Source organism: Triturus cristatus, chromosome 3_2 (genome assembly GCF_964204655.1).
Source record: "Triturus cristatus chromosome 3_2, aTriCri1.1, whole genome shotgun sequence".
Taxonomy (NCBI): domain Eukaryota; kingdom Metazoa; phylum Chordata; class Amphibia; order Caudata; family Salamandridae; genus Triturus; species Triturus cristatus.
The window spans coordinates 309501598-309529486 of record NC_140584.1 but is presented as its reverse complement, the minus strand read 5'-3'; the positions used below and the strand labels follow the sequence as shown (position 1 = coordinate 309529486).

The following is a 27889-nucleotide window of genomic DNA, read 5'->3' as shown; positions in this document are numbered from 1 at the left end:
AAAAACAAGCATTCTCAAATGAGCTTACATTCTGGAATCCTAATTTTTAGTGATGTGGGAATTGGGGAACAAAAACCAAGCATTCTCAAATAAAACTACATTCTGGAATCCTCATTGTCAGTGATGCGGGATTGGGGAAAGAGAATCAAATTCTGGGATCCTCATTGTCAGTGACGCAGGATTGGCAAATGAGAACCAGGTATCCTCCAATAAATACACGTTCTGGAATCCTTATTCTTGGTGATTCTGGACAAGGTATTTAGAAGTGAGATGAAATAGTTGGTATACTGCTAAAATATTGTTAGCGAAATATCGTACTACAGAAGTATTGCGGCAAAAAAATAACAAAGGTAAGTATATACATGGTAAATGTAGTATTACTTTACTTAATTCCACAAAAATGAGCAATGGTAATGCATACATATCGTCAAGGTTTGTGGAGTTAAGAATAGTAAATCTATGCTTATCTATTGACGGTCACCTTGATGGAGCAAGGTTTCGTATTAAAGAAACTTGCTTGTATGCAATCCTCTCAAATAACATGTAATCACATAACCAATATGTTTTACAAATACTAATATTGCATTATACAGGACATACTGTATCTAGGGGAAGCTTTCCTATGTGTATTACTAACAAGTAACCCGAGTGTCTTAAAATGGCCACCAATGAACTTCATTGCGCATGCATCTACTGCAGCTACGTAGTATGACGCCTTCTATGCTTGGGGGGAAACTTTGCAGCTGCGCAGTGGCTTTAATATGGTCGCTTGAAACTCACATGATGATGCACATGCTACTGCTTAAACTAAACCTTATAAGTTCTACTAAAAACTAATGTAAAAGATTAAAATAAGTAAATGGGGATAACGTAGAGATAAGTGGTATACAATGAAATCATTTATTTACTTATTCTAACATGTCTTTTTCTGACTTTATTATTAGTTCATATTTGGGCCTCGGAGGGTGACTGAAATCCCTACCCACCTTTCCAGCGCGCAGGCGCGCAGAAACTTGCCGGAAACCATGATGGCATAACTTGAAACACAGCCAAGGCCACACTGGGCAAAGACGCCTGAGAATTCAACCTTTTGACCCGGACAAAGGAAGAAACTCGAAAAAAAAAAATCTAAATGTATTGATCATAACGTGAAACGCGGGTGGGAATAAAGCTTTGGGAAAGTAAATTAAGGGGCGGAAACATAGAAAAATGGTCCAAAGAGAAAATATTACTTTTAGTATGGTGTGATGAACTCACCTCCTTGCCTTGTCCAATCAGAATACGGGAAAACACGAATATTGAAACTTTTGGGGGTGGTACACAAACACAGAATAGTATAATTGAGGTAAAGTTAGTTAGTTAACTGTCTTTTGAGTCAGACCTGTCATTCCGACTTGTCACAGACCCGACACGTATGCTGCCACAGACTCTGTCCGAGACGCTTATTCAGACCCTGCAGATGCCAGAGACCCTGCTTGAGAGACCGAGATACTGATCGATAATCCAATCATCTAGAAGGGGAATTTTGGAAGAGAAGATCTGAACCTGTCCTGATCCTCAGTCTTCCACCTTTCCCGGTGAACTCCAACTGGCCCATTTTCAAGGAGTTGGGTTCATCTATCACCTTAGGTAAATATAATTCTGTGAAACCTGTCTTTGTACCTGCTCTCTTTTCCTCCCTTTTACAGGTACTGTCATCATTGATCTTTTTATTTTTGACTAGTTTTATTTGAATTTTAAATTATTATTGAAGGAAGAAGGTGTTGTCTATAATTGATTATGACTCACAAAATTATTGGTTAGATAAAGATTTTAAAACTTTCTGAGTTTGTGGTCATTTCGAAAGGAAAGTAAATGTCATTTCTACCTTAAACTAACTTAGCAACCTGATTCATTGAGCAAAGGAAATTTATTGACAGGAAAATCGAGTTGGTAAGATTTGGTAAAGGTGGATATCAAATTACAGGTAAAATCTCAAAATTGATGACAGCGGTTTTTTACTAGCTTATCTGTATGAATGTTATGGGCCCAGGTGAGTATAGGGTATGTGTGTGTAACCCGAGCTGGTAACCCGCTCCATCAACCTTCATTGTACATTGGTTATTGATATTTAGGTTACAATATTTTCGCATTACGATATTGCTGCCCTTTATTTCTGACATGTAACGAAATTATCTGTAGGGTTACTATTGGAAATTCATTTGTTCGGACAAGTCAGTGGCCCTGTAATAATGAACACTCATAGGTGTCCAACTTCGCTCCTAGAAGCCAGAATCAAGACGGTAATATATCTTTATTGTCTAATTAAAACCTTTACAATATACAATGCAATAAAAAACCATTCCATGTTATAAAGGCAGATAATCTTAGATGGTATAAAGACCAATTAAAAGTGAATAAATGCATAAATACAAAATTGATTTTCAAGTGCCTTCCAGTACTGGCAGCAGTTTAATTACATCTAACAGCTGTAAGAAGGAGCAGGAGCTTACAGGTAGCAGCTAATAGTTTACACCTACACCTTTTCTATGCGAGGTGGATACATTTTGTCGATCAGATGTTTAGGGCCGTGTTTTCTGGGTTAAGTGCTGCTATAGTGCTCTGTTCTACAGGTTTGAACTCCCAGCCTATTCCACTCAGTCCGGAGACTTGTTTTACACTTGTCCAACATGGCTGGGCAAATGCACAGAACATGCTCAAGGGATTCATCAGACTCGCCACAGCGCCTGCATTTCATTTCTTTCATTGGGCAACGTCAGAGGGCTAGGTGCTTCAAAAAAAGACACTCAACCAGTCTGAGGGCCATGAATCTTAGCTTGAAGTGATTGGAATATGTACAGGCAAGGTAGGAGGATCTAGAGGCCGGTTGGTAAGAATTAATAACCGCCCATGCATGTTTGCGTTCAGTTACGATTGCTGATCTGCAAGGTAGTAACAGAGATTGGTAAGTTTTTTAATTCTTAATTTAAATGCATCAAGACAGGTTCTTAGGATGTCCAAACATGATTTATTTGCCTACAACTGACAATTAAGGAAATACAGGAGTATCTCTTTCTGACAAACAGTTGTTTTTTACACAGACACCAGTTGAGGCCTCTGCCAACAGCAACAGAGTTGATACACAGACTACTGCTTGCAGGCCAGAGGGGTCAGCAAGAAGGGAAGTCACAGAAAAAAATGAAAAGTGCAGTGAAGAGAAAGTGAGACTCATTTGAACATTCTTAACCATAGGCAGGGGAGGGGTGGCCGCTGACCCAGATAATACTCTCAAGCTCTCATGAAGGTGCACGTGCAGAAGGTATGGAGCTCAGAGGCAGATATGTACATGTTTACAACATAAGTGACAGCACCCTGGAGCCAAGAGAGGAGATGAGAGCGCCGGCCTTCTGCCCCAGAGGCTGAGCTCATACCTGGAGTCTCACACTGAGAGAGAAATGTGGCGATAAACCGGTAGAGTGGCCTGGGTGCCAGAGAGTGTCTACTGCACGCACTCCTGAGCAAGGAGTGGAAAGGGGTGGGTCCCCACAAACAGAGATAGGGTTATCAGGAGACGTTCTCACCGTCAATGTATTTTGAAACATCCAATTCATAAAACTGAGCACTTGACAACATCACAAGTCTTCTAAAGATCTATTAGACACTACTAGATCTGTCTATCCCAGATACAACTTCCTGCAGAGAAGGCCACGATCAACCTTTTCTGCATTGAAAGGAAATATGGTAGATCATGGAATTAAACTGGAGACACCTGACAGAGCAGACAGGCCAGGAATACCCGAAGGCCACTTTCCAGGCAGTGCAAGCTTTGTCAGGTCACAGTGCCTGTTACCCACAATTCAAATGGATTAAACTGGCACTGAGCTGAAAAGAGATCCGTACAATGCTTTCCACCAGAGGAGCTAGTTTGAAGAGACCTCACATATGCTAAATAGTCGAACTCTGAGTGCTGCTGATCAAAAGAACAGGCATTACCAAAAGCAAGGGTGCACACTTTCAATTCAGAGCCATCTTACTAAAACTGCTCACTTGAACTTCTCCTTTATCTGGGTTCGCAGAGAGGAAATAAGGAAACAGCCATAATTATCGAGATAGATTATGGAGGCAAATGTGCGATTAATTACGCTTCGCATGGTGAATAATTATTTTCTGCATACCATTATTGATTGAAAATGTGTCTCACCCGGTCACAAACTGAGGATATCTCCAATGAAGAGAAGAAACTGTCTTTAAATGCAAAATGCAGAGGACCTGAGTGGGTGAAATTCAGGATCGTCCATGTCTACTCACTCCAGACAATGAATTCTATATATCGATGAGTGGGATTCAACGTAGGTCAAAGAGGCTAGACCCACACCAGATTTTCTGATTTTTAAGGTATCCACTTGAGATCAATTTGAATAGAATGAATTCAACTGAAGCTGATTTAAATAACCAGTTGTTATCCTACAAATCTGCCTCAACCAATATTGAACAGCTCTTGTATAGATAGCAGCGCCGCCTCTGCTGTCTTAGTGTTCAGCCCAACTCCAAAGAAAAGCAATTGATTGTCAAGTTAAAAGTGTATTGTTTAGCTAGTCTGGCCTTAATAAATAATATTATTAGACATAGATATATATTGCATTTAAGAAAAGAAATCCGAACATCAGTTCATAAAGCTTCTAGAAGATAAACAATGCTCCTAAAATGTGTTATAAAACCTACATGCATTTAAACTTATTCCTTAAAGTAACTCTAAAAGTGTTTTAAAAAGTTTTTTAAAACATTTTTCAGACATTTTTTAAAGTGTGCATCTGTGATGAAAGTATGCTGTGATTGTTGTTCTCAAATGCAATATGGATACTGTTGAGACTATTGGGATTATAAAGGCTAAACAATTACAACATTAATTGACATCGTTATGGGGTAAGGCGATTGCCAGCAGTCTGCAGAGGGGTGTTTGCCTCTTGCTGGCTATCGTTGCAGGGGTCGGGTGATCTGAGATAAAACTGCTCCCTCCTTTTCATGCAGAGGAGTATGTCTGTCTGATGTGGGAAGACGTTTGGATTGGATGGGATCAGATCAGATTGCTTTCATTGGTGGAGGGGAGGCTGACAAGGAGTCGCTCTGCTCCTTGGACGGCCCCCTTCATTGTCTCTGGAGGTGATAGACTGGACACTTGGACACTACACCAGATCGAACTTTGAATTCTTTCTTGATCATTTTTCATGCTCACAGGAAGGTCAGTAACAAGGATTTGGATAGCAGCATTTTCCGAGGAAGCCCCCGGCATGAGTGCGCTCTCTTTTTAATGTATGCATTTGTTTTTTTAAGTAGTAGATACTATTTTGGCCTAATCTGGAAACAGGTAGGTTTTCTTTTTGTTGCACCGAAAGGGAATAGGCTGTAACTCTCTAGTCCCTCAAAAGCTATTAGCCACAAAGCACTCTCACATGTTGAGTAATTCTGTGAGGACTGGATTGGACACAAAAGGGTGATGATGATGCCTTTCATTGAAGCCTGGAAGTAGCTTCAGGTCTCAATAATGTGAGGGTGCTGTAAAGGTGAATGTACAGGAGCAGGAAGTCTGAAACACCTCAACTGAGTCACCATCACCTCTGCTCTTGAACCCCCTCCTACGCCTTTGTATCCGTCTTCTTATGCTCCTCAAGCTCTATCCTTGCACTCCTTTCCCAAGCCCACTCTCTGTCTCCAATATGTTTCAATGTTTCCTGCGTTTCTTCAATTCTATCCCCACCTACCTGCCTATCTTACCTTACTCACAGTTCTCACATCTCCTCCACCTTCTAGCCTCTAGCCTGACCCAGACATTCTCCATCTCTTCCTGCCCCTGCCGGCCTCCCCCTTCATGTGCTATGGGATCTGTTCCCAAGGTTAAGAGGTTTCCCACTTGGACATTTCCAACCACGCGGTAGACCAGTCCAATGTGTAAGGAGTCTTATGATGTGGGTTCTGGCATAAGGGTCTGGAATACTTCATTTTTTCCTCACCTTCCCCGGCCTGGGGTTGAGTTTTCCACGTTCTCTGTCTTCATGTTGCTGTGGGGAAAAACAGAAACAATCATCAGTTCTAGGATTGCCCATATCTGTTTGATACTCTCACAAATGAGTGGCAGACATCTTTGAAGGTTGGGGACAGCAGAAGACAATTAATATACTTCCAAGGTATGAATTAATCCATTAAGGTTTACAATTGGGGTAAGGTGATCAACGATCCTATTCCAGTCTCCGTTCTCATCCTTTTTCTGGGAGTTAGGGGGTACTAAAGTGTGTACATTTCAACCCTTTTAATCTGCTTTGCAACTCGTATCAATTAATCAGTACACCTGCTCGCCTTTAAATGTAAATAATGTTCCGTGACTGGTTGTTTTGCATAGTATCCAACCAGTACGTTTCATCAGCACCATCTTGCTAGGGTCTGACACATGACCAGACCAGAGCTCACCCAGCTGCTGCGCGTCCATCTTTGTGAGACTTCGGGTGCATGAAAAGCGCTTGGAGCCTGACCCCCTACTCAAAAATGTGCCCCCCTTGGGCCCAACAGGTGTTTGCAGCATATGAGCCTTTTAAAGATAGCTCGGTATCTGCTCAGGTTGGCAAACATGATTGTGCTCCACTTTTAACTGGCTCAGGAGATGTATGTGTACAGTAATATCCAAGCCTTTGAAAAACAAGGTGCATGGCTAATTCTCACATCACCATCACCCATTCCTGTGTATTAGACATTAATTTCCTCATCTGACAGCATCTCTGCTTTGATCAAATTGCCATATAGCAGAGGTCTTCAAACTGGGAGGCCTAAGTGATCTTAACAGGGGGCGCCAGTCTCTGGCCAAGAAAAGTATCAAGTTTTGTTTTCAGTTTTAAAAGCATGAGCGGCAGGAAGCCACCTTGTAATGGGCCATCACTAACAACTTTTGAAATGTATTTCCTGACTGGGAGTTTGTGCAAAAAGGGGTAACAGAGCTTGACTGCAATGTTTAAATCGGTTTGGATATATTTAAATATTGCCAATTAAGCAGTATAATTGTGTAAAAACTTGAGAGGGGCCCGAGGATTTATATTTTTTTACAGGTGGGGTTAAGAGGTTTGAAGACCACTGCCATATAGACTGCTGGACCTTCTCCGATTCCCTCCATTTGCTGTTTATGCCTACAGCATCCCACTGCTCCTCTGCAGCCAGACTGATGCTACCGATTTGTTTAGTCTTCCAGATTCCCTCCCCAAATGGACTGCCTTTAACAGCACATGCCATGCATGTAGATGCCTGCCTCTTTCTGCTGCCTCTATGGTAATAGAAACTAAGAAACATAGCACGGGTCCTGCAGGGTAAATTATATGCACCTGCTAATTTACATTTTCTGCACCTATGCCCCATACCTCCTCGTCCATTACACCAATAGATGCAGCAAAAAAAAGACTTTATAAGAGAATCTCTCTGGTCACTCACATACAACACCAACTCGTTTAAAACACATGAGCACAACAAATACATTGTTTTGTTAAGGACATTGTCCCCAATAGTGAAGCATACCAGCCATCCGAAAATGGGCTATGTCAAGAAGAGATAATTACATTCCAGGTTTCACTTACTGTGAATCTGACTATTTTACTACCACGTATAGGCTTCTCTTCTCCAAAGTGTGGAGTTAATGTCACTGACTATGGCACACAGGTGTAGACTAGAAATCAAAATCGACCCTGGCAAAAATGTTCAAATAAGCTCGACACTGGAAAAGGCTGAGACTAGAATGGGGCAGTGAGGGCCTTGTTGGGTCATGGCAACCTGCTCTACTCTTTGAGCAGCTTCCTTGCCTGCAGTCCACCGGGAAAATGCTAGAGTGGCAGAACGCTAGTCTGGCCCTGTTTTTAGGCCCCTACGTTACCAAACAATGACGCAACACGACGCCACAAGCCTATTTGCTGCGTTATTTTAAAAGCACAGGGATGCATCGTATTAACAACAATATGACGCATCCATATACTTTTACCAGCGTTGGCGCACAGTTGGCTGTAATGCGTCAGTGCAGGTACCCTTGCGTCATGTTGCAAGGGCGCCTGCGTTGCGGGGTTGATTGTTTTTGTACAGGAAGGATGTCCCTTCCTGCACAAAAACAATAATTGATGGCATTTTCCTCTTTCTAGCATACTGCATGCAGCACGCATAGAAAAAGGAAAAAAAGAGGAGGAATAAAATAATTTCTCCTCGTTGCACCACTCTTACGCCTCCCCCGAGGAGGCATAGGATTCCGATGCATTCCCAGCTGTACAAAACCTTGTAAATATGGGACTGCATCAGGTTCCATAGATGCTGAGTCAGGTTCCATGGAAATTGCATAGGAATATCCACAGCAACACCCATGGAACACCCCTTTCACACAGAGTAATGCGTGAAAGGGGGCCATATTTACAAGGCCATGAAAAGTCATGACGGGTTACTTTACATGGCCAGTAAATATGGGCAGGCACACCGTGACACCGGTGCATCAAACAAAGTGATGCACCGGCGGCGCAATGGGCTATGTAAATGAGGCCCTATATTTTTACAGGGAGTGATGTGTCCAATTCTGAAAACAGCTGCAGATTTCTATATGGCTACTGACAAAAACAAAGGACACAGCTCAACCACTTGCATGTTCGCCAAAAACCTCAGATCTGATTATTTCATCTTTAGCAGGGGGGAACTCTGACAGTAGAGACAGTTTAGGGACCCATAGGCCCCAATGAACCGGAAGGAAAACTGGGTCACTGTACTATACTACCTTGATGGATAATAAAAGACAGACAAACTGATAGTGTGGTGCGCCCCTTACAGCCCAGTGCCTCGGTGACACTGCAAGTTCCGCTCTATGATATTGATGTTCCTCGCATTGAACAAATGGTATTGAGGAAGTCTGAAAAGGTATTGTTTAAATAACAAGACTTGCAAATTCTACGTTAAACTTTGCAGACCTGAACATACCATGGGCTCCTGTAGGGCAGGCCAGTATCTCTGACCTGCACACACAACAGGCCTGCGTGGGCCTGTCCCCATCTCTGACGTGAACACACCATAGGTCTCAGCGTGGCAGGTCATCCTATCTGAGCTTAAAATATCACAGACCACTAAGGGCAGGGCGTCTCTCTGACTTGAGTGCACCATATGTCTCTGATGTGGGCAAAGTTTATTCCAAAAAACACAGAGGTCCATGTGGGAATGGTGTACCCACTGGTCCACATATGCCAATTCTCTTGTTCCACACAGGAGACTCATGAGTTTTTTAAGCCAAAAAGGGCTTCATTTTAACTTTCTCTCACTTGTAGCTTCCCACACTTTAATAAGAGTCAGTAGGGATAATAAATCCAGATTTTCCAGATCTCCCTCTTATCCTTTCTGAAATGTTGTCATGAACTTTGGTCCAAGAGAAAAACTCAAGGCTGAACTGTTCTGGTCAAACTCAAACTGGTGGCAGCCTTGCCGGAGGTCCCTGCGCTATCTGGTCACAAGGGATCCTGGAGTCCCTGCTCTGCATGATCCTCAGGGACTCTGGAGTCCCTTTCAGAGGATCCTTATGGATTCCGGAGCCTCTGCACTACCTAAATGTGAGGGGCCACAGAATCCATGCTCTGTCTGATGTTATAGGATCTGAGGTCCCAGTGTTAACTAATTCCAAGGTATCCCGGAGTTACTTACTTCCTTCAATATCTGATCCATAGGACTCCTGGACTACTGGGACTCTCTGGTCTCAGTGGATCTGGGCAGCCCTGTACTATCTCATCCCCCATGCACTATCCGATGCACAGGGATCGTGAAGTCTGTGCACGGTCTGAAAATGAGGCACCTTGGGCTGCCTGCACTATCTGATTCATCGGATTGCTGGAGTCCTGATATAGCTGCTCCCTGGAATCCCGAGGCTCCTGCACTCACTCATTCTGAGGGATCCTGCGGGCTATGTACTATCAGACACCCATAGATCCTGATTTAGGGTTCATCAGATCCCAGCACTGCCTGGTCTTGGGGAATCTAGAGTCCCTGCTCTATGTATTCCGAAGGATCTTGGAGGCAATCCACTACCTGATTCTGATGGATCCTGAGGTCCTTGCAGTTGTAATTCTGAGGGATGCTACGAGTCCTTCACTATAGCGTTCTGAGACTCCTGGAGTTCCTGCATGATCTGCTTCCAAGGGATCATGGGGTCCTTGCACTAACTGATCCCAAAGGTCCCTGGTGTCTCTGCACTGAAACAGAGGGATCCTAGTGTCCATCTACTGTCTGTTCCAGAGACTCTTTTGATCCCACTACTTGCTGAATCCGAGAGGCCTCTCAGTGATTTTCCAGTGGTACGGAGCATTGTTCTATCTGTGTGCTGCGTATAGTGAATGCTCAGCCTCTTACCCAGAGCCTCTCAGGACCTCATCAGGATCGCGTGACCTCATTGAAAGAACCCATCTGGCCCATACTTCTTTGTGATTCGGTTTACACTCACTCTAGTGAGGGATCTATACCTGATGCGCAGGGGGCTCACTAGCTTGTGTCTGATGTTGTGACAATTGTGGAAGGGTGCAGAAATCTATATTCCTAAGATGGCTGCTCTTTCTTTACCTTCACTTACATCAAATTTTCATGGCGCGCCAGTGTTACGTCAGAATAACCCCTTGGCGCTCTTCCTTTGTGAGAAGCACCCACTCTGCTTGGTTGGAAGCCGATGCCAGTACCTGACACATCTGCTCATATGAGAAGCGGCCTTTACCAACCTACCCATGTCCAGAGCGTCTTTTGACACACTACCCCCACAAGAAGCACCCTTTTGGCATTCTACCCATGTAAACAGCCCCCGTCCATGGAATACTGCCAGTGCAGTCTAGAAGTCCCCCCGGCAGTCTGCCCCATATCGTGGAACAGTTTATTATATGCTTTTAAACTGTAGCAGAAATTACATCACCCACCCTTTGATGATGAGATGACATCAAAGCGTTAACTTTTTGCCCAACCTTAATCCACTCAGTAGCTTCCAGTTTGTTGTTGATGTGTTAGAGTACAGGCAAAAAGCGAAAAATACAGAAATCTAACATGGCTATGATAGCCTTCTTTATATTCTCTGCCAGCTGCTCCTTTCATGTACAAGACCACGGGGTAGGAAAGGCACTGCCAGGGGTCCCAAGAAAGCCAGAGTTAACAGATCCTTTCCCATAATTGAAGACAATGTCTCTCTTCCAAATATGGGCCCACACAAAGCCTGGCACTAATACCTAATCAGTGTGCACTTCAGACTGCCCTCAAGTACTATTGGCTGGCACACTGATGGTATGCCCCCTGAACATCAAAGCTAGACGACTGCGGTATACTTATATGGAAGTACAAAATAACTGATTCAGAAATACCAAACGGTATGTATAAAGTTTCCATACCTAATTCCACATCTATGTGCCTCGACGATACCTATATTTTCAAGGTATGTAGATTTGGAGTTAGGGATTTTAAATCTATACTTCCTCTATATGCACTTACCTTTCGATATTTTGGTCTTGGATATTTTATCCACTCTGTTCTTGTATCATGATATTCATAGCCTCAATTTTCAGTAGTACAACCCACGCTGATACTCGACTCAAACTAAACTGTAATATACCAGTAATTTTGCAGCCCCAAGGTCACACTACATAGGTCCTGGGTGGTTTTCAGTGCTAACCTACTCCTGATGCTGGTTCTAGAAAATTAAAACCCCTGGCACAAACTGGTTGTCTGATGGATTTCGGTCCTAGACAAGTTGTATGTCAAAATATCATATACTGAAGTATTATCTTCCATAATTATTGTGTCTTAAACATCGTTTGCAAAATATCATCCCACCGGTTATAGATTTTCTATTAATTGCTCCAATGGGGTGATACTTTAGTGAATGTAATGCTTGACATGAGATTGAGGTCAGGCAATATTCTGACAGTGGTATTCTGAGATCAATTGCTCCGCTTTTACTCCTTGGTCTTGATTAAAAAGGTTAAAAAAGAATGGACCACTTGTACCTGTATGGTCGGGGTCACTGGTTCTTAGTATCTTTCATAAAAAACCCTCATAAATGCACGCAGGTTGGAGGTGGTATATCTTGGTTCTCCGCCTGGTCGTGATGTGACAGCATCATCATCGGGTTTGTTATTGATATGCTGACCTCCACCCGGAGGTAGACCCACTGACGTTACAGTAGTGTCCAGAGACCAAAAATATTCTCTTACAAAGTGACGTGCTCAAGTGAAGTGAAATCTAAAATTTCTACATCGCTATTCCTGAAAGAATCTTTGGATGGAGAAAGTTAAAACTAGTGGTGTGCGTATATAGATCGTGTTACCAATCACATGCAGAGATGTGGAGAGGCGTTATTTGAACAACCGTTGGAAGTGGGTTATTATTACGCCACCGGCGAGAGTTCCCAACCTACTGCGGTAACTGGGATACTGACTTGTTCTCGCTCTGAGTACGGTGCCACTCGGGGCACCGTACTCAGACGGAGAACAAGTCACTATCCCAGTTACTGCAGTAGGTTGGGAACTCTCGCTGGTCCCACACGGAAGCCCGCAGAAGGACTTGCCAGGTACTATTGACCTACCAAATAAAGTGGCATAATAATAACCCACTTCCAACGGTTGTTCAAATAACACCGCTCCACATCTCTAGGTCCTGAAGAAAGCCCCCAGACCCGGCTGGGCACAACGGGGCTGAAACATGTTGACCTCACATATGGACTAACCAGTGCGTGTGATTGGTAACATGATCTATACACACACACTACTGCTTTTAACTTTCTCCACCCCCATAGAATAAAAGATTTTTTCAAGAATGACGATGTAGAAATGTTAGACTTCACTTCACTTGAGCACTTTACTTTGTAAGAGAATATTTTTGGTCTCTGGACACTACTGTAACGTCAGTGGGTCTACCTCCGGGTGGAGGTCAGCATACCAATAACAAACCCGATGATGATGCTGTCACGACCAGGCAGGGAACCAAGATATACCGCCTCCAACCTGCGTGCATGTATGAGGGTTTTTTATGAAGGATACTAAGAACCAGTGACCCCGACCATACAGGTACAAGTGGTCCATTCTTTTTTGATCTTTGTATACTTTATGGAAGCTGAATGGACCATAGCTTCTCCCTCCCCCCCCCCCCACTTTGATTATACTTGAATGAATGAATGAAAAAGGTATTTGATAGAGCGCACTGCGGCCAAGCGGCTTCCTGGCGCTGAAACCTGATCAAGACTCACATAAATCAGACCGAAGAGTTAGGGAGAAAAAGCCTGAGAGAAGAGGAAAGTTTTTAAAGCTTTGCGAAAATGGGAGTAAATGGGGATAGAACGAATAGAAAGAGGGAGACTGTTCCAGAGCTGAGGGGCCAAAACCGAAAGGCGAGTGCCCCCGGTTCTGGATTTACGATAGCGGGGGATGTGCAAGAGAGACAGAGAAGAAGAGCGAAGGGTGCGACAAGGGACGTAAGAAGAGATGAGAGAGGTGATGAAAAGAGGAGCAGAACGGGCATGAGCCTGAAAGGCTAAACAGGCCAATTTAAAGAAAGATCGAAAGTGAACGGGAAGCCAGTGAAGGGATTTGAGTGCAGGAGTGATGTGTGAAAATTTAGGAAGGGAAAGAATAAGGCGAGCGGCTTGGTTTTGAATGGCCTGAAGTCGGCGAGATTGAAAGGCAGGAATGCCTACATACAGGCCATTTCCATAGTCGATGCGGGAGATGACAAGAGCCAAGACTATGGTTTTGAGGGCGTCAAAGGAAAAAAACCGTGAGATCTTCTGGATGAGACGAAGGGACAAAAAACAAGAAGATACGACGGAGCTAATCTGGCTATGCATCGAAAGATCATGGCTAACTTTGATGCCAAGAGTACGGACAGAGGGGACAGGTGAGGGAGGGGGACCAAAAGAAAGGGGCCAATGTGCAGGGGACCAAGGGTTAGAGGGGCCACCCGTGAGGACAAGTTCCGTCTTGTCAGGATTGAGTTTCAGATGGTTGGCACTCATCCACTCAGAGATAAAAACTAAAGTGGAACAAAATTTGGGAAGGGAGTCAGGAGAAGAGGATAAGTCAAAGATGAGCTGAAGGTCATCGGCATAGTTATATACAGAGACCCCCAGCTCAAGAAGAGAAGTGATGAGGGGTTGGATATAAAGATTGAAAAGTAAGGGGGAAAGAGAGGAGCCCTGGGGGACGCCACAGGTAACCGGGCGGGAGGGGGCCGAAAAGCCAGGGAGATGGACCGCCTGGGACCTATCCCGAAGAAAAGACGCTATCCAGGAAAAGGCAACACCCCGAATACCAGCTGATCTGACACGGTCGAGAAGGATGGAGTGGTCGACCGTGTCAAATGCAGCGGACAAATCGAGGAGGACCAGGGCTTGGGGAAGATTGAGATCGGCTTTCCCTTTGAGCTCATCCAGAACCGCAAGGACTACCACCTCCGTGGAATGACCCGGGCGGAATCCGGCCTGGTGAGATGCCAATAAGCCATTCTGCTCGACATAAGAGGAGAGACAAGAGGTGACATGTGCTTCAAGAATTTTGCCAAGATATGGGAGAAGGGAAATGGGACGAAAGTTAGAAAGAAGAGAGGGATCCAGGCCAGTTTTTTTTAAGATGGGAAAGACGATAGCGGATTTGAAAGAAGAAGGGACAGAACCCAAAGCCAAAGAAGAATTAAGAAGAGCAAGAGGGGGAGCAGAGCAGCTGGTGAATAGAATTTTAAGAATACGGGCTGGCGCACAGTCGGCAGGAGAGCCTGACCTGACTTTGGCCAGGAGTTTAGAAAATATTTCAAAAGAAATGGGAGGAAAGGAGACAAAAGAAGCGAGAAGAGGGGGAGGGGAAAAAACAAGGCAAGGTTGGGACACTGGGGGAATGTTGGCTTTGATCTTCAAGATTTTGTCAATGAAGAAATCATTGAGTGAGGAGCAGAGGGATTGAGAAGGAACGGGACCGGGGGTGGAGCGATCAGAAGTGGCTAGGGCATGAACCAGGGAAAATATTTCCCGAGGCTTATTGACAGCTAAAGTCACTTTCCCAGTAAAGGAGGAGGTTTTAGCTGCAATGATCGCTTTTTTGTATTCCGTGAGAAGTGATTTGTATTTGACGCGCCGAGATGGACTGTAGTTGCGTCTCCAAAGGCGTTCCGACCGCCTGAGATCGAGTTTGAGCACTTTAAGCTCTCGAGAGAACCATTTGTGAGCGTCGTGGGGACGAACCGTTTTGACCTTTCTGAACGGGGCAACTAGGTCGCAAGAAGAAGCGAGCCAAGTGCGGACAGTCTCAACTTGGGAATCAAGAGAGAGATCGTTGAGAACCGGGGCAGAGGAAGCCAAAGTGAGCGTGAGAGCGTCGAGATCAATCGAATTCCAATTACGGGCTAGGAGGTTTTTAGGAAGGGAAGGCTTAGCAGCCATGCCCAGAAGAATGGAAAACGAGATATTAAAATGATCCGACCAAACACAGGGGAAAATAGAGAGAGAGAAAATATTAGAACAGGTAGACCAGATTTGGTCTAAAGTGTGACCCTGAACATGAGTGGGAGCTGTGACATAGGGTGTGAAATTCAGACAGTGAAGGGTAGCAGAAAAATCTTTAGAAGAAGAGTCTTCCCTAATATCGCCTGGCCAGAAGTTGAAATCGCCGAGCAAGAGGACCGAGGAGTTATTGACCACCAGGGTGGCCAAAAGGTCCTGGAGGGAAGGTACAAAGGAAGGCATAGGTTGGGGAGGGCGATACACAAGAACAACTGTGAGAGGCACCGAAAGATTGAGTGCGCGGGCCACCAGGTAATCCACATTGGGTATCGGAGGATACGTGAGGAGTTGAAATTTAAGAGAGGAACGGATGAGCATCGCCACTCCTCCACCGGCTTTGCCTGCCGGGCGATCAGCTCGAAGGGCGTAGGAAGAGTCGGGGAGGATGGCCAAAAGGTCAGGGAGAGAATCAGAAGAAAACCATGTTTCGGTCAGGCAAAGAATGTCGAGGGAGTCTGTGGTCAAAAGGTTAAAGAGGACCGTCTGATGCTTGACCACAGAACGGGTATTGAGAAGACTTCAAAAAAAAGGACCATCCCTTGGTGAAGCCCATCTCTACACATAAAGGTTCAGCTCCATCCACAAGACAGCCATTATACCTAGATTGCCTAGAACACCTAGGACAGTGACAACACCCTACTTTCCACATCTGCATTAATGGTACTTGTGCTTATGCTGCCACAGAGGCTGGATGGCTGTAGCCAGGTTTAGCATGTGCTTTGTGCACTAAAAATGATCACGGTTACAATTCACAAATGACTAACTATCAATGCAAATACAGGTAAGTACAACTTGGCAAAATAGTTATTAAGATCAAGGTAACACATATGGAATCACCTGTAAGCTTCGTGTTACAGTCAATGTGGAAGGTGAGTTGGGACACATGTCCCTCCACTTAGAGAAGCTACTAAACATCAACCACTTAGTGTTAATGAAAATAAACTCACCCAGTCATCAGGGAAGGCTTTCAGCTCTGCCTGAGGCTGGACCTTGCTCTGCTTGGCATCCATGGAGTGGGAGGACACCCCGCTGCTACTTGTGTTGGTATGTGGGGTTCTTTGAAGTTGTTGGGGAAGTGGTGGTACACTGCTCGGGGTAGGAACTGGAAGGTGTTGGGGAAGTGGTGGTACACTGCTCTGGGTAGGGACTGGAAGATGTTGGGGAAGTGGTGGTACACTGGCTGATGCAGGGGTTGGAAGGTGTTGGAGAAGTGGTGGTGCGCTGCTCGGAGTAGAGGTTGGAAGGTGTTGGGGAAGCGGTGGTACACTGCTCTGGGTAGGGGTTGGAAGGTGTTGGGGAAGTGGTGGTACGCTGTTCGAAGTAGGGGTTGGAAGGTGTTTAGGAAGCAGTGGTACACTGCTCTGGTTAGGGGTTGGAAGGTGTTGGGGAAGTGGTGGTACACTGGTTGGTGTAGGGGTTGGAAGGTGTTGGGGAAGTGGTGATACACTGCTCTGGGTAGGGGTTGGAAGGTGTGGGGGAAGTGGTGGTACACTGGTTGGTGTAGGGGTTGGAAGGTGTTGGGGAAGTGGTGGTGCACTGCTTGGGGTAGGGATTGGAAGGGTTTGGGGAAGTGGTGGCACAGTTCTTGGGGTAGGGGTTGGCAGGGTTTGGGGAAGTGGTGGCACAGTTCTTGGTGTGGGGGTTGGAAGGTGTTGGGGAAGTGGTGGTGCACTGCTTGGGGTAGGGGTTGGAAGGGTTTGGGGAAGTGGGGGTACACTGCTCGGGGTAGGGGTTGGAATGTGTTGTGGAAGTGGTGATACACTTCTCGGGGTAGGGGTTGGAAGGTGTTTGGGAAGTGGTGGAGCACTGCTCGGGCTAGGGGTTGTAAGGTCTTGGCGAAGTGGTGGGACAGTTCTTGGGGTAGGGGTTGGAAGGTGTTGAGGAAGTGGTGGTAAACTGTTTGGAGGAGAGGTAGGAAGTGGAGGGGGGGAAAGAGCAGGGATTTCTTCTTCGGGATCTGTGTTCTCCCCAAGTGGTTCATCAGGACTCGGATGGCTCTTCTCATCAGAGCTTGGCACCAAAGGGACCTGAAGAGTGGTCAAACCATTCTTCAGGGACTCCTTCTTCTTCATACCGCCATAGGGTGCATGGTCACAAATTTTGTAGCTAATGAAGAGGAGACTATCCAAACGGGAGTAAGGTTTCTCCTCTAAAGAAGTAGATTTCTTCTCTAGCCTTTCTGACAACAGCAGGGTGTCCGTGCTGCAGCTCTGCCTCTGTGGATTGTTTTGGTCCAGAATAGACCGGTACCGAGTGGTCCTGGAAGCCTGGTTACTATCATCCCCCAGATGCCGCCTCATCATCTCCAAGGGGCTTAGGTTCTCCTGGTCCTTGCTTCTGCTCACAATATTCTCCCAGGAGTAGACAGGTTTGGGTTTTTCTCCAGTGGCTGGCATTTCCTTGCTGTCCTGGGTGGATGCCACACCTGAGTCCACCTCACTGGATGGTTCAAAGCCCTCCATTTCTTCCTCTTCTTCTTCGTCCACAGGTGATGACAACCTGTTCTCTGTGTCTGAAAAACCAGGTAGAGGCTCCGATGACCTCGGTGAGCCCCCATCCTCTGTGATGGGTGGCAAAGTGGCGTATACTGAGAGGGCAGAGGTCCGTGGCAGCTTCACCACCCTTGGGTGCTTCATGATCTCTGGGGTTTCCAGGTTACGGACAATGTCAACCCAACTATCCATGTCAACAGCAACATCGGATTCTTGCTCTACCATACTGTGAGGCAGGGTGGGCCCCTCTACTGGTGGTAGGTGTGTCATTGTTGATGAGGTGTGCATATGCTTTGTGGAGGACATCCCTGGCCCTCCTTCCGCCCCTTGAAAGTTTCTATCAAGCGGAAGCATTATGTCCATGCTTTCCAGATTATTTCTGGAACTCTGTTCACTGGAAGTAACAACACCCTCATAGTCTGTCACATAGATTTTCAATTTTGGCGCAGAGTCATCACCAATGTTATCCAATGATGTTTCTCCAAACAATATGGTCTCATTCTCGACCATGGAATGTTGCGATTGGCTGTCTCCATTTGTGAGTTTATTGGGAGGTTCACCAATCTCCTGCTCTAATGTGACAGCAGCAATATCATTATGGACTTTAAAGGCATGGTTTTCCTTCGGGGATTTGGCATTTGGGGAATCTATCTCATTTTGCGAGAGGTTTACTGTCAGTGGCGTGGCTATTGGCAAGCCATCTCGCTCTGGGCAAGGGATCTTCACCGGCGAGTTGCACTCTTTAATACTGTCTTCAATTCCAAAGGTGCTTTTTGCTACTGAGTTAGGTACTCCTGATGTGGACTCAACCTGGTTGTCATTTTGTCCTCCTAATGACTCAGTTGCTGCCAAATTGGCTGAAATTTGATGGTTGCTGTCAGATTCTTTTACATTGCTGCTGGTTTCATTTTCGTTAATGGGGTTTGGGAGGAATTCTTGTACTGCCCTGCTGGCTTCATCCTGGCTGTTGATATTTGGTGATACTTCTGTTATTGTACCCCAGCTTAAAGACTGGTTGTTGCCTTGTGGTGTTGGTTCGATAAGTGTCCTGCTGGCTGCATTTTGGGTCATGGGTTTTGGGAGCGATTTACTTACTGTGCTGCACGCTTCATTTGGGTTCTCACAATTTGAATTTAAAGTGGTCCTTATACCATCAAATACATCTTGGCCATTACTTTTTTGTTCTTTTGTTGTACTGCATGCTGAATTGTGAGACAGGCTGGATTTTGTTCCTATACTATGCACTTCATCTTGCCAATTGGGTTCTTGAAATGATTTTGTTTTTAAACAACTGGGCTCATTTTGCTCATAGGTATCTGATGGTAAAGTGGTTACTTTGTTGATGACATCATGCCCAGGCTTTCCTGAAGCCATAGCTTCGATTATACTGTTATGTATCGTGTTCTCTGAGCTTTCTGGCGCTAGTGTGTCCATGATACCATCAGTTTTATTTTGTTCTGGGCAATTTTGCGGTAGTTTGTTCCTGCCACTGTGTAGCCCAGAGCATTCTGGCGTCAAGGCATCCATTAGACTCTCGGTTGAATTATGTTCGGAGTATTCTTGTAGTGATTTAATCTTGTCATTGCTATGTTGATTGTGCCCAGGGCTTCTCGGTGGGGAGTTATCCGTTTTTCTGCTGTCTATGATTGGCTTATGGTTATCTGTGACTGAAGTGTACATTATAATGAAAGGTTCTCTCTTCCCCGGGTGTTTTGTAAGTGGTTTGATCAATATACTGTCAGGTTTATTAAGTTTTAAACGTTTTGCTGGGGATGTTCCTGTCTCTGCCTTAGGTGTGTTGTGCCCCGCGCTTGCTGTTGGCGATGTTTCCATTACTTTTCCTAGTGTATTGTGCCCAGGGCTTCCTGGTAGTAATGTTTCTGTGGTTCTTGTTTCATTGTTGCCAGGGCTTACTGGTGGCAATGTTTCTGTTGTTCTTGTTTCATTGCTGCCAGGGCTTCCTGGTGGCAATGTTTCTGCTGTTCTTGTTTCATTGTGGCCAGGGCTTCCTAGTGGTGATGTCTCTTTTGTTCTTTTTGTTTTATTGTGGCCTGGGCTTCCTGGCGGTGATGTATCCATTACACTACTGTCTGTATTGTGATCTTGGCATTCTATGAGGGATGTGTCTTTTATATTGCTAGTTCTTTTAAGCTGTGGGATTTTTAATGGCGTTTTTATGTTTCCACTGAGAGTATTGTGCCCATGACTTCCCGGTCGTATTTCCATCGCTCTTTTCGGTGTATTGCATCCAGGGCTTTCTGGTGGTGAGGGTTTCACTGTTGTATTGGTTGCAGTGTGCCTATGGCTTCCTGGTGGTGATGTTTCCATTGTTCCCTTGGGTGTATTGTGCTCAGGGCTTTCTGGTGGTGATGTCTCTGTTGTTCTGGATTTGTTAAATCCAGGACTTCCTGGTAGTGTTGACCACATTTTACCGCTGGTTGTGTTGTGGCCATGGTGTTCTGTTGGTGATGTGGGTATTATATCACTGGCCGTATCGTGTCCACAGCTTTCTGTTGATGTGTCTTGTGTACTCCTGCTTTTATGGTGCCCACGGGTTTCGGGTGGGAACCTTGATGTCTTACCACTGGATTTACTCTGCCATGAACTTGTTGGAGGTGATGTGGCTACTATGCAGCTCGGTTTGTTGTGCCATGCACTTCCTAGTGATGAGACCTTTGTACTGCCAGATTTATTATACCAGGAGCTTCCAGTTGGTGATGTGGACATTATATTGCTTGATTTATTAAGCCAGGAAATTCCAGGAGGTGATGTGGCTAATATTATGGAAGGTTTATTGAGCCATGGACTTTCTAGTAGTGACTTAGTTGCCATACTACTGGGCTGGCTGTACCCTGGGATTCGTGGGGGTGATGTAGCCAGCATACTGAGTGGTGTATTGTGCCATGTGGTTCTTGGGGGTGTCCTAGTGCCTGCGCTGTGAGGTGTACTGTGTCTTGGGCTTTTTGGTGATGATTCAGTTACCAAAGTGTCATCTTTCTTTTGCCAGTTTGTGTGTTGTGATGATTTGTTCTCCCGTTGCTGTGGGCTTACATTTTGTGAGCCTGTGGTGTAATAATTGCTGTCCTTTTGCCATCTGCTTTTTTGCAGTGGCAGAGGTTCTGGCGTGTGGTCTTCCCCTTGCCAGTGGCTTTCTGCTGACCTATTGTTATTTGTTTGCCACTGTCTTTCTGGTGAACTGGGGTCGTCCTCTAATCTGTTTATAGTTTGGAATCGGGTTACTGTGGGGGAGCCCGCTTCCGTACTGTCCCTTGCCCTCTGGGAGGTGTTGTCCTTGGTTAGTCTGTTAACTGCACTGTCATCAATATTTTGCCAGCTGTCCCTGGTTGGGGAGTTAGTCTCTCTGCTGCCCTCGGCACTGGGCCAATCCCCCTCACCCCTATTTGTTATGGTTGCTTCCCTTGGTGGTCGGGTTGTCGCAGAGTCGCTTCCAGTCACACGGCCAAACTCCACATGTCTCCAGGCTCTCTTGGTTGGCGAGTACACATTGGCATATATGGCGCTGTGCACCATGGGGATGTTGGGAAGTTCTGTTGCTCCTGGGCTCCGCCTCTCTCGCAACGTAGAGGACCCAGGTGATACCTCCAATGAAGCTGCCCTTCTGAGCCCTCGTGAAGTTTCGTTCTTTTCATATTGTATAGGGCTCTTAGGTGAGACACTGTTATGCTCCCTAGCTGCAATCTCCCTTACTCTTTCCTCTCCTGTAGAATAAATGGCTTCGACGTGCTCCCCTCCAGACATAGAACTTGCCATCCTCTTGCTAAGCACCAAGGATACCGTGTAGAGGCTGTGCCTGGCTTCGGTCGTCGTTGGCTTTGGGGAGGTTGCCGCCTGGTTGAGGCCTCTGCTGACTGCCTGGCGGGTGCTTGGTCTCTCCGGGGCTGCCTCCATGCTGTATTGGTGGTGCTCAAATCCTGAGGGTGATTCCCCACTCTCCACTTCCACCGTGTCCACTGGGGTAGAGTATTCTTCACCGTACTCCAAGAAAGATCTAGAAGGAAGACGGAGAGGCACACATTAATCACAGAGATTCAGCAACGACAGCGTTCAAACACATTCCAGCCGCTTGCTTCCCCATCCCTTTCTGTTCAGCAAAAACCCTTCCATAAGAGTGCCTTTGAGCTCCCCCGGGAGCTGGAACTTGAGTCCAGGGGCTTGAAGGGCCTTGTCTAACCACTGTGGATTACAAAGAGTGTGGCAGGATTTTTTCCAGATCTGCGTCTTAAATTACCCTGAGGCGTTCTCAAAGATATAGAAATGCCAGCTGATGCACTGGGGTATTCTTGAAGACAGAGATGCATGTGAGTTTAGCCTATGTTTCCCTACACAGGCACTATCTACACCCCTGGTGGCATGCCTCTCTTTCACTGTTGGTTTAGTAATGCCAATCTTCACCCAAAGACTTGTTGGCCGTTTGTGATGACCCGCTGTGCATCACAGCAGTGGGACAGGCGGGGGGGAAGGGGCAGGGGGGTCGGGTTAAAAAAAACACTTACCTCCTGTCCGGCTGGCTGACCGGTCGCCGCCGATTCTCCTGCGTCCTCTTCTTGGCTTCTTGGGAGAACCAGGAAGCACCAGGGCTTCCACGCTCCCCACAGCAAATCACAACGCTGCAATACAGCTTTGTGATTGGTCTGAGCGTCATGACATGGAGCTCAGCCAGGAGCTGGAGGGGTGGGCATCTTCTTCACGCAGGCTGTAATGCAGCTTGCATGGAGAACAGTTAAAGTGCGCATGACTGTTTTGGATGGCCCGAGAGGGACAGATAAACAGTCATTGCGCACTTAGGAGTGTTCTACCACTTCTCCCCTGCAGCCCCGCCCGCCCCCTCACCACAGCAGGAGGGCAAAATAAAATGATAATAACATTACGTTTTTATAATTTTATTTTTTCCTTTCTTTTGCTGCTTCAAGGCAATGGAGCGACGCTCCTCCACCTTAGAGGAGTTGCCGCCACTGGCATCACCTACTTACTGCCTACTCAAAAGAATCAGTGGGTCAGGCAAATCCTCACCCTCTGTACCTCAATGCGCCAAGCGAGAGCTAGTGCCGACAGAGAGCGCCTCAAGGCAAGTCATTAAAAACTTGGCTTTTTATGCAGTAACTATCAGTTGAGGTTTCACATCACCTTGTTCTTACAGAGCTAAGACGCCTCTGGGCAATCGTTGTTGTTATACAAGTCACCCCATTCACTCATCTGCCCACTATTGACTTGAAGAAGATTAGTTCCTGCCTGTTCATACCTTCTATCCACTCAAGTCTGTTACTTCCTTCAGACATAGGACCTAAGACAGTCATGGTCTCCTCCACAAGAGGTGATGGCTGTCCGCTGGCACACATGATGGGCTTAAAAAATAGAGTACCCTCCTGGTAGTACCCAGGAGCATCCGCTCACAGCTCTCTAGCTGAGGACCAAATTGCTACCATTCAAATTTGTGCTCATAGCATACATCCTTTACAACAAACAAATGATGGACGGAATGCTGACAATGCATACATTCTCCCCCAGTCAAGAGATCTGGGTTAAATCCATCGTTCTTTTGCCCACTACACCACCCCAGTTCAGACATGGCCATATGCAAATCAGTCTTGACCCTGTGCCTCATGGGAACAGTCCAGCCCGAACTGCCAACCATGTCTTCCCTGGACCGGAATCAAGCATCCTAGGACCGGTTTCTGGCTATCAGCCGTCATCAGCCAGGATAGCTTGACTCCAGTGGCATAGTGAGCACGGGTCCCACGTCTGGGAATACCCATCCCACTTAGGGCGAAAAGCGTTACAACAAACAAATGATGGACGGAATGCTGACAATGCATACATTCTCCCCCAGTCAAGAGATCTGGGTTAAATCCATCGTTCTTTTGCCCACTACACCACCCCAGTTCAGACATGGCCATATGCAAATCAGTCTTGACCCTGTGCCTCATGGGAACAGTCCAGCCCGAACTGCCAACCATGTCTTCCCTGGACCGGAATCAAGCATCCTAGGACCGGTTTCTGGCTATCAGCCGTCATCAGCCAGGATAGCTTGACTCCAGTGGCATAGTGAGCACGGGTCCCACGTCTGGGAATACCCATCCCACTTAGGGCGAAAAGCGTTACAACAAACAAATGATGGACGGAATGCTGACAATGCATACATTCTCCCCCAGTCAAGAGATCTGGGTTAAATCCATCGTTCTTTTGCCCACTACACCACCCCAGTTCAGACATGGCCATATGCAAATCAGTCTTGACCCTGTGCCTCATGGGAACAGTCCAGCCCGAACTGCCAACCATGTCTTCCCTGGACCGGAATCAAGCATCCTAGGACCGGTTTCTGGCTATCAGCCGTCATCAGCCAGGATAGCTTGACTCCAGTGGCATAGTGAGCACGGGTCCCACGTCTGGGAATACCCATCCCACTTAGGGCGAAAAGCGTTACAACAAACAAATGATGGACGGAATGCTGACAATGCATACATTCTCCCCCAGTCAAGAGATCTGGGTTAAATCCATCGTTCTTTTGCCCACTACACCACCCCAGTTCAGACATGGCCATATGCAAATCAGTCTTGACCCTGTGCCTCATGGGAACAGTCCAGCCCGAACTGCCAACCATGTCTTCCCTGGACCGGAATCAAGCATCCTAGGACCGGTTTCTGGCTATCAGCCGTCATCAGCCAGGATAGCTTGACTCCAGTGGCATAGTGAGCACGGGTCCCACGTCTGGGAATACCCATCCCACTTAGGGCGAAAAGCGTTACAACAAACAAATGATGGACGGAATGCTGACAATGCATACATTCTCCCCCAGTCAAGAGATCTGTGTTAAATCCATCGTTCTTTTGCCCACTACACCACCCCAGTTCAGACATGGCCATATGCAAATCAGTCTTGACCCTGTGCCTCATGGGAACAGTCCAGCCCGAACTGCCAACCATGTCTTCCCTGGACCGGAATCAAGCATCCTAGGACCGGTTTCTGGCTATCAGCCGTCATCAGCCAGGATAGCTTGACTCCAGTGGCATAGTGAGCACGGGTCCCACGTCTGGGAATACCCATCCCACTTAGGGCGAAAAGCGTTACAACAAACAAATGATGGACGGAATGCTGACAATGCATACATTCTCCCCCAGTCAAGAGATCTGGGTTAAATCCATCGTTCTTTTGCCCACTACACCACCCCAGTTCAGACATGGCCATATGCAAATCAGTCTTGACCCTGTGCCTCATGGGAACAGTCCAGCCCGAACTGCCAACCATGTCTTCCCTGGACCGGAATCAAGCATCCTAGGACCGGTTTCTGGCTATCAGCCGTCATCAGCCAGGATAGCTTGACTCCAGTGGCATAGTGAGCACGGGTCCCACGTCTGGGAATACCCATCCCACTTAGGGCGAAAAGCGTTACAACAAACAAATGATGGACGGAATGCTGACAATGCATACATTCTCCCCCAGTCAAGAGATCTGGGTTAAATCCATCGTTCTTTTGCCCACTACACCACCCCAGTTCAGACATGGCCATATGCAAATCAGTCTTGACCCTGTGCCTCATGGGAACAGTCCAGCCCGAACTGCCAACCATGTCTTCCCTGGACCGGAATCAAGCATCCTAGGACCGGTTTCTGGCTATCAGCCGTCATCAGCCAGGATAGCTTGACTCCAGTGGCATAGTGAGCACGGGTCCCACGTCTGGGAATACCCATCCCACTTAGGGCGAAAAGCGTTACAACAAACAAATGATGGACGCAATGCTGACAATGCATACATTCTCCCCCAGTCAAGAGATCTGGGTTAAATCCATCGTTCTTTTGCCCACTACACCACCCCAGTTCAGACATGGCCATATGCAAATCAGTCTTGACCCTGTGCCTCATGGGAACAGTCCAGCCCGAACTGCCAACCATGTCTTCCCTGGACCGGAATCAAGCATCCTAGGACCGGTTTCTGGCTATCAGCCGTCATCAGCCAGGATAGCTTGACTCCAGTGGCATAGTGAGCACGTGTCCCACGTCTGGGAATACCCATCCCACTTAGGGCGAAAAGCGTTACAACAAACAAATGATGGACGGAATGCTGACAATGCATACATTCTCCCCCAGTCAAGAGATCTGGGTTAAATCCATCGTTCTTTTGCCCACTACACCACCCCAGTTCAGACATGGCCATATGCAAATCAGTCTTGACCCTGTGCCTCATGGGAACAGTCCAGCCCGAACTGCCAACCATGTCTTCCCTGGACCGGAATCAAGCATCCTAGGACCGGTTTCTGGCTATCAGCCGTCATCAGCCAGGATAGCTTGACTCCAGTGGCATAGTGAGCACGGGTCCCACGTCTGGGAATACCCATCCCACTTAGGGCGAAAAGCGTTACAACAAACAAATGATGGACGGAATGCTGACAATGCATACATTCTCCCCCAGTCAAGAGATCTGGGTTAAATCCATCGTTCTTTTGCCCACTACACCACCCCAGTTCAGACATGGCCATATGCAAATCAGTCTTGACCCTGTGCCTCATGGGAACAGTCCAGCCCGAACTGCCAACCATGTCTTCCCTGGACCGGAATCAAGCATCCTAGGACCGGTTTCTGGCTATCAGCCGTCATCAGCCAGGATAGCTTGACTCCAGTGGCATAGTGAGCACGGGTCCCACGTCTGGGAATACCCATCCCACTTAGGGCGAAAAGCGTTACAACAAACAAATGATGGACGGAATGCTGACAATGCATACATTCTCCCCCAGTCAAGAGATCTGGGTTAAATCCATCGTTCTTTTGCCCACTACACCACCCCAGTTCAGACATGGCCATATGCAAATCAGTCTTGACCCTGTGCCTCATGGGAACAGTCCAGCCCGAACTGCCAACCATGTCTTCCCTGGACCGGAATCAAGCATCCTAGGACCGGTTTCTGGCTATCAGCCGTCATCAGCCAGGATAGCTTGACTCCAGTGGCATAGTGAGCACGGGTCCCACGTCTGGGAATACCCATCCCACTTAGGGCGAAAAGCGTTACAACAAACAAATGATGGACGGAATGCTGACAATGCATACATTCTCCCCCAGTCAAGAGATCTGGGTTAAATCCATCGTTCTTTTGCCCACTACACCACCCCAGTTCAGACATGGCCATATGCAAATCAGTCTTGACCCTGTGCCTCATGGGAACAGTCCAGCCCGAACTGCCAACCATGTCTTCCCTGGACCGGAATCAAGCATCCTAGGACCGGTTTCTGGCTATCAGCCGTCATCAGCCAGGATAGCTTGACTCCAGTGGCATAGTGAGCACGGGTCCCACGTCTGGGAATACCCATCCCACTTAGGGCGAAAAGCGTTACAACAAACAAATGATGGACGGAATGCTGACAATGCATACATTCTCCCCCAGTCAAGAGATCTGGGTTAAATCCATCGTTCTTTTGCCCACTACACCACCCCAGTTCAGACATGGCCATATGCAAATCAGTCTTGACCCTGTGCCTCATGGGAACAGTCCAGCCCGAACTGCCAACCATGTCTTCCCTGGACCGGAATCAAGCATCCTAGGACCGGTTTCTGGCTATCAGCCGTAATCAGCCAGGATAGCTTGACTCCAGTGGCATAGTGAGCACGGGTCCCACGTCTGGGAATACCCATCCCACTTAGGGCGAAAAGCGTTACAACAAACAAATGATGGACGGAATGCTGACAATGCATACATTCTCCCCCAGTCAAGAGATCTGGGTTAAATCCATCGTTCTTTTGCCCACTACACCACCCCAGTTCAGACATGGCCATATGTAAATCAGTCTTGACCCTGTGCCTCATGGGAACAGTCCAGCCCGAACTGCCAACCATGTCTTCCCTGGACCGGAATC

At 46.7% G+C, this 27889-nt stretch overlaps 1 protein-coding gene across 1 annotated transcript in view; it reads right to left on the bottom strand.

Moving 5' to 3' along the window:
- Positions 1–27889, bottom strand: part of CRYBG2 (crystallin beta-gamma domain containing 2) — a 462035-nt gene that overhangs the window by 84918 nt on the left and 349228 nt on the right. Inside the window, exons 4-5 of the mRNA XM_085647746.1 lie at positions 16486–22039; positions 5988–6035 (exon numbers count right to left, since the gene is read on the bottom strand). Coding sequence (XP_085503872.1) covers positions 5988–6035; positions 16486–22039 — 5602 coding nt within the window. The remainder of the gene's footprint in view (positions 1–5987; positions 6036–16485; positions 22040–27889) is intronic.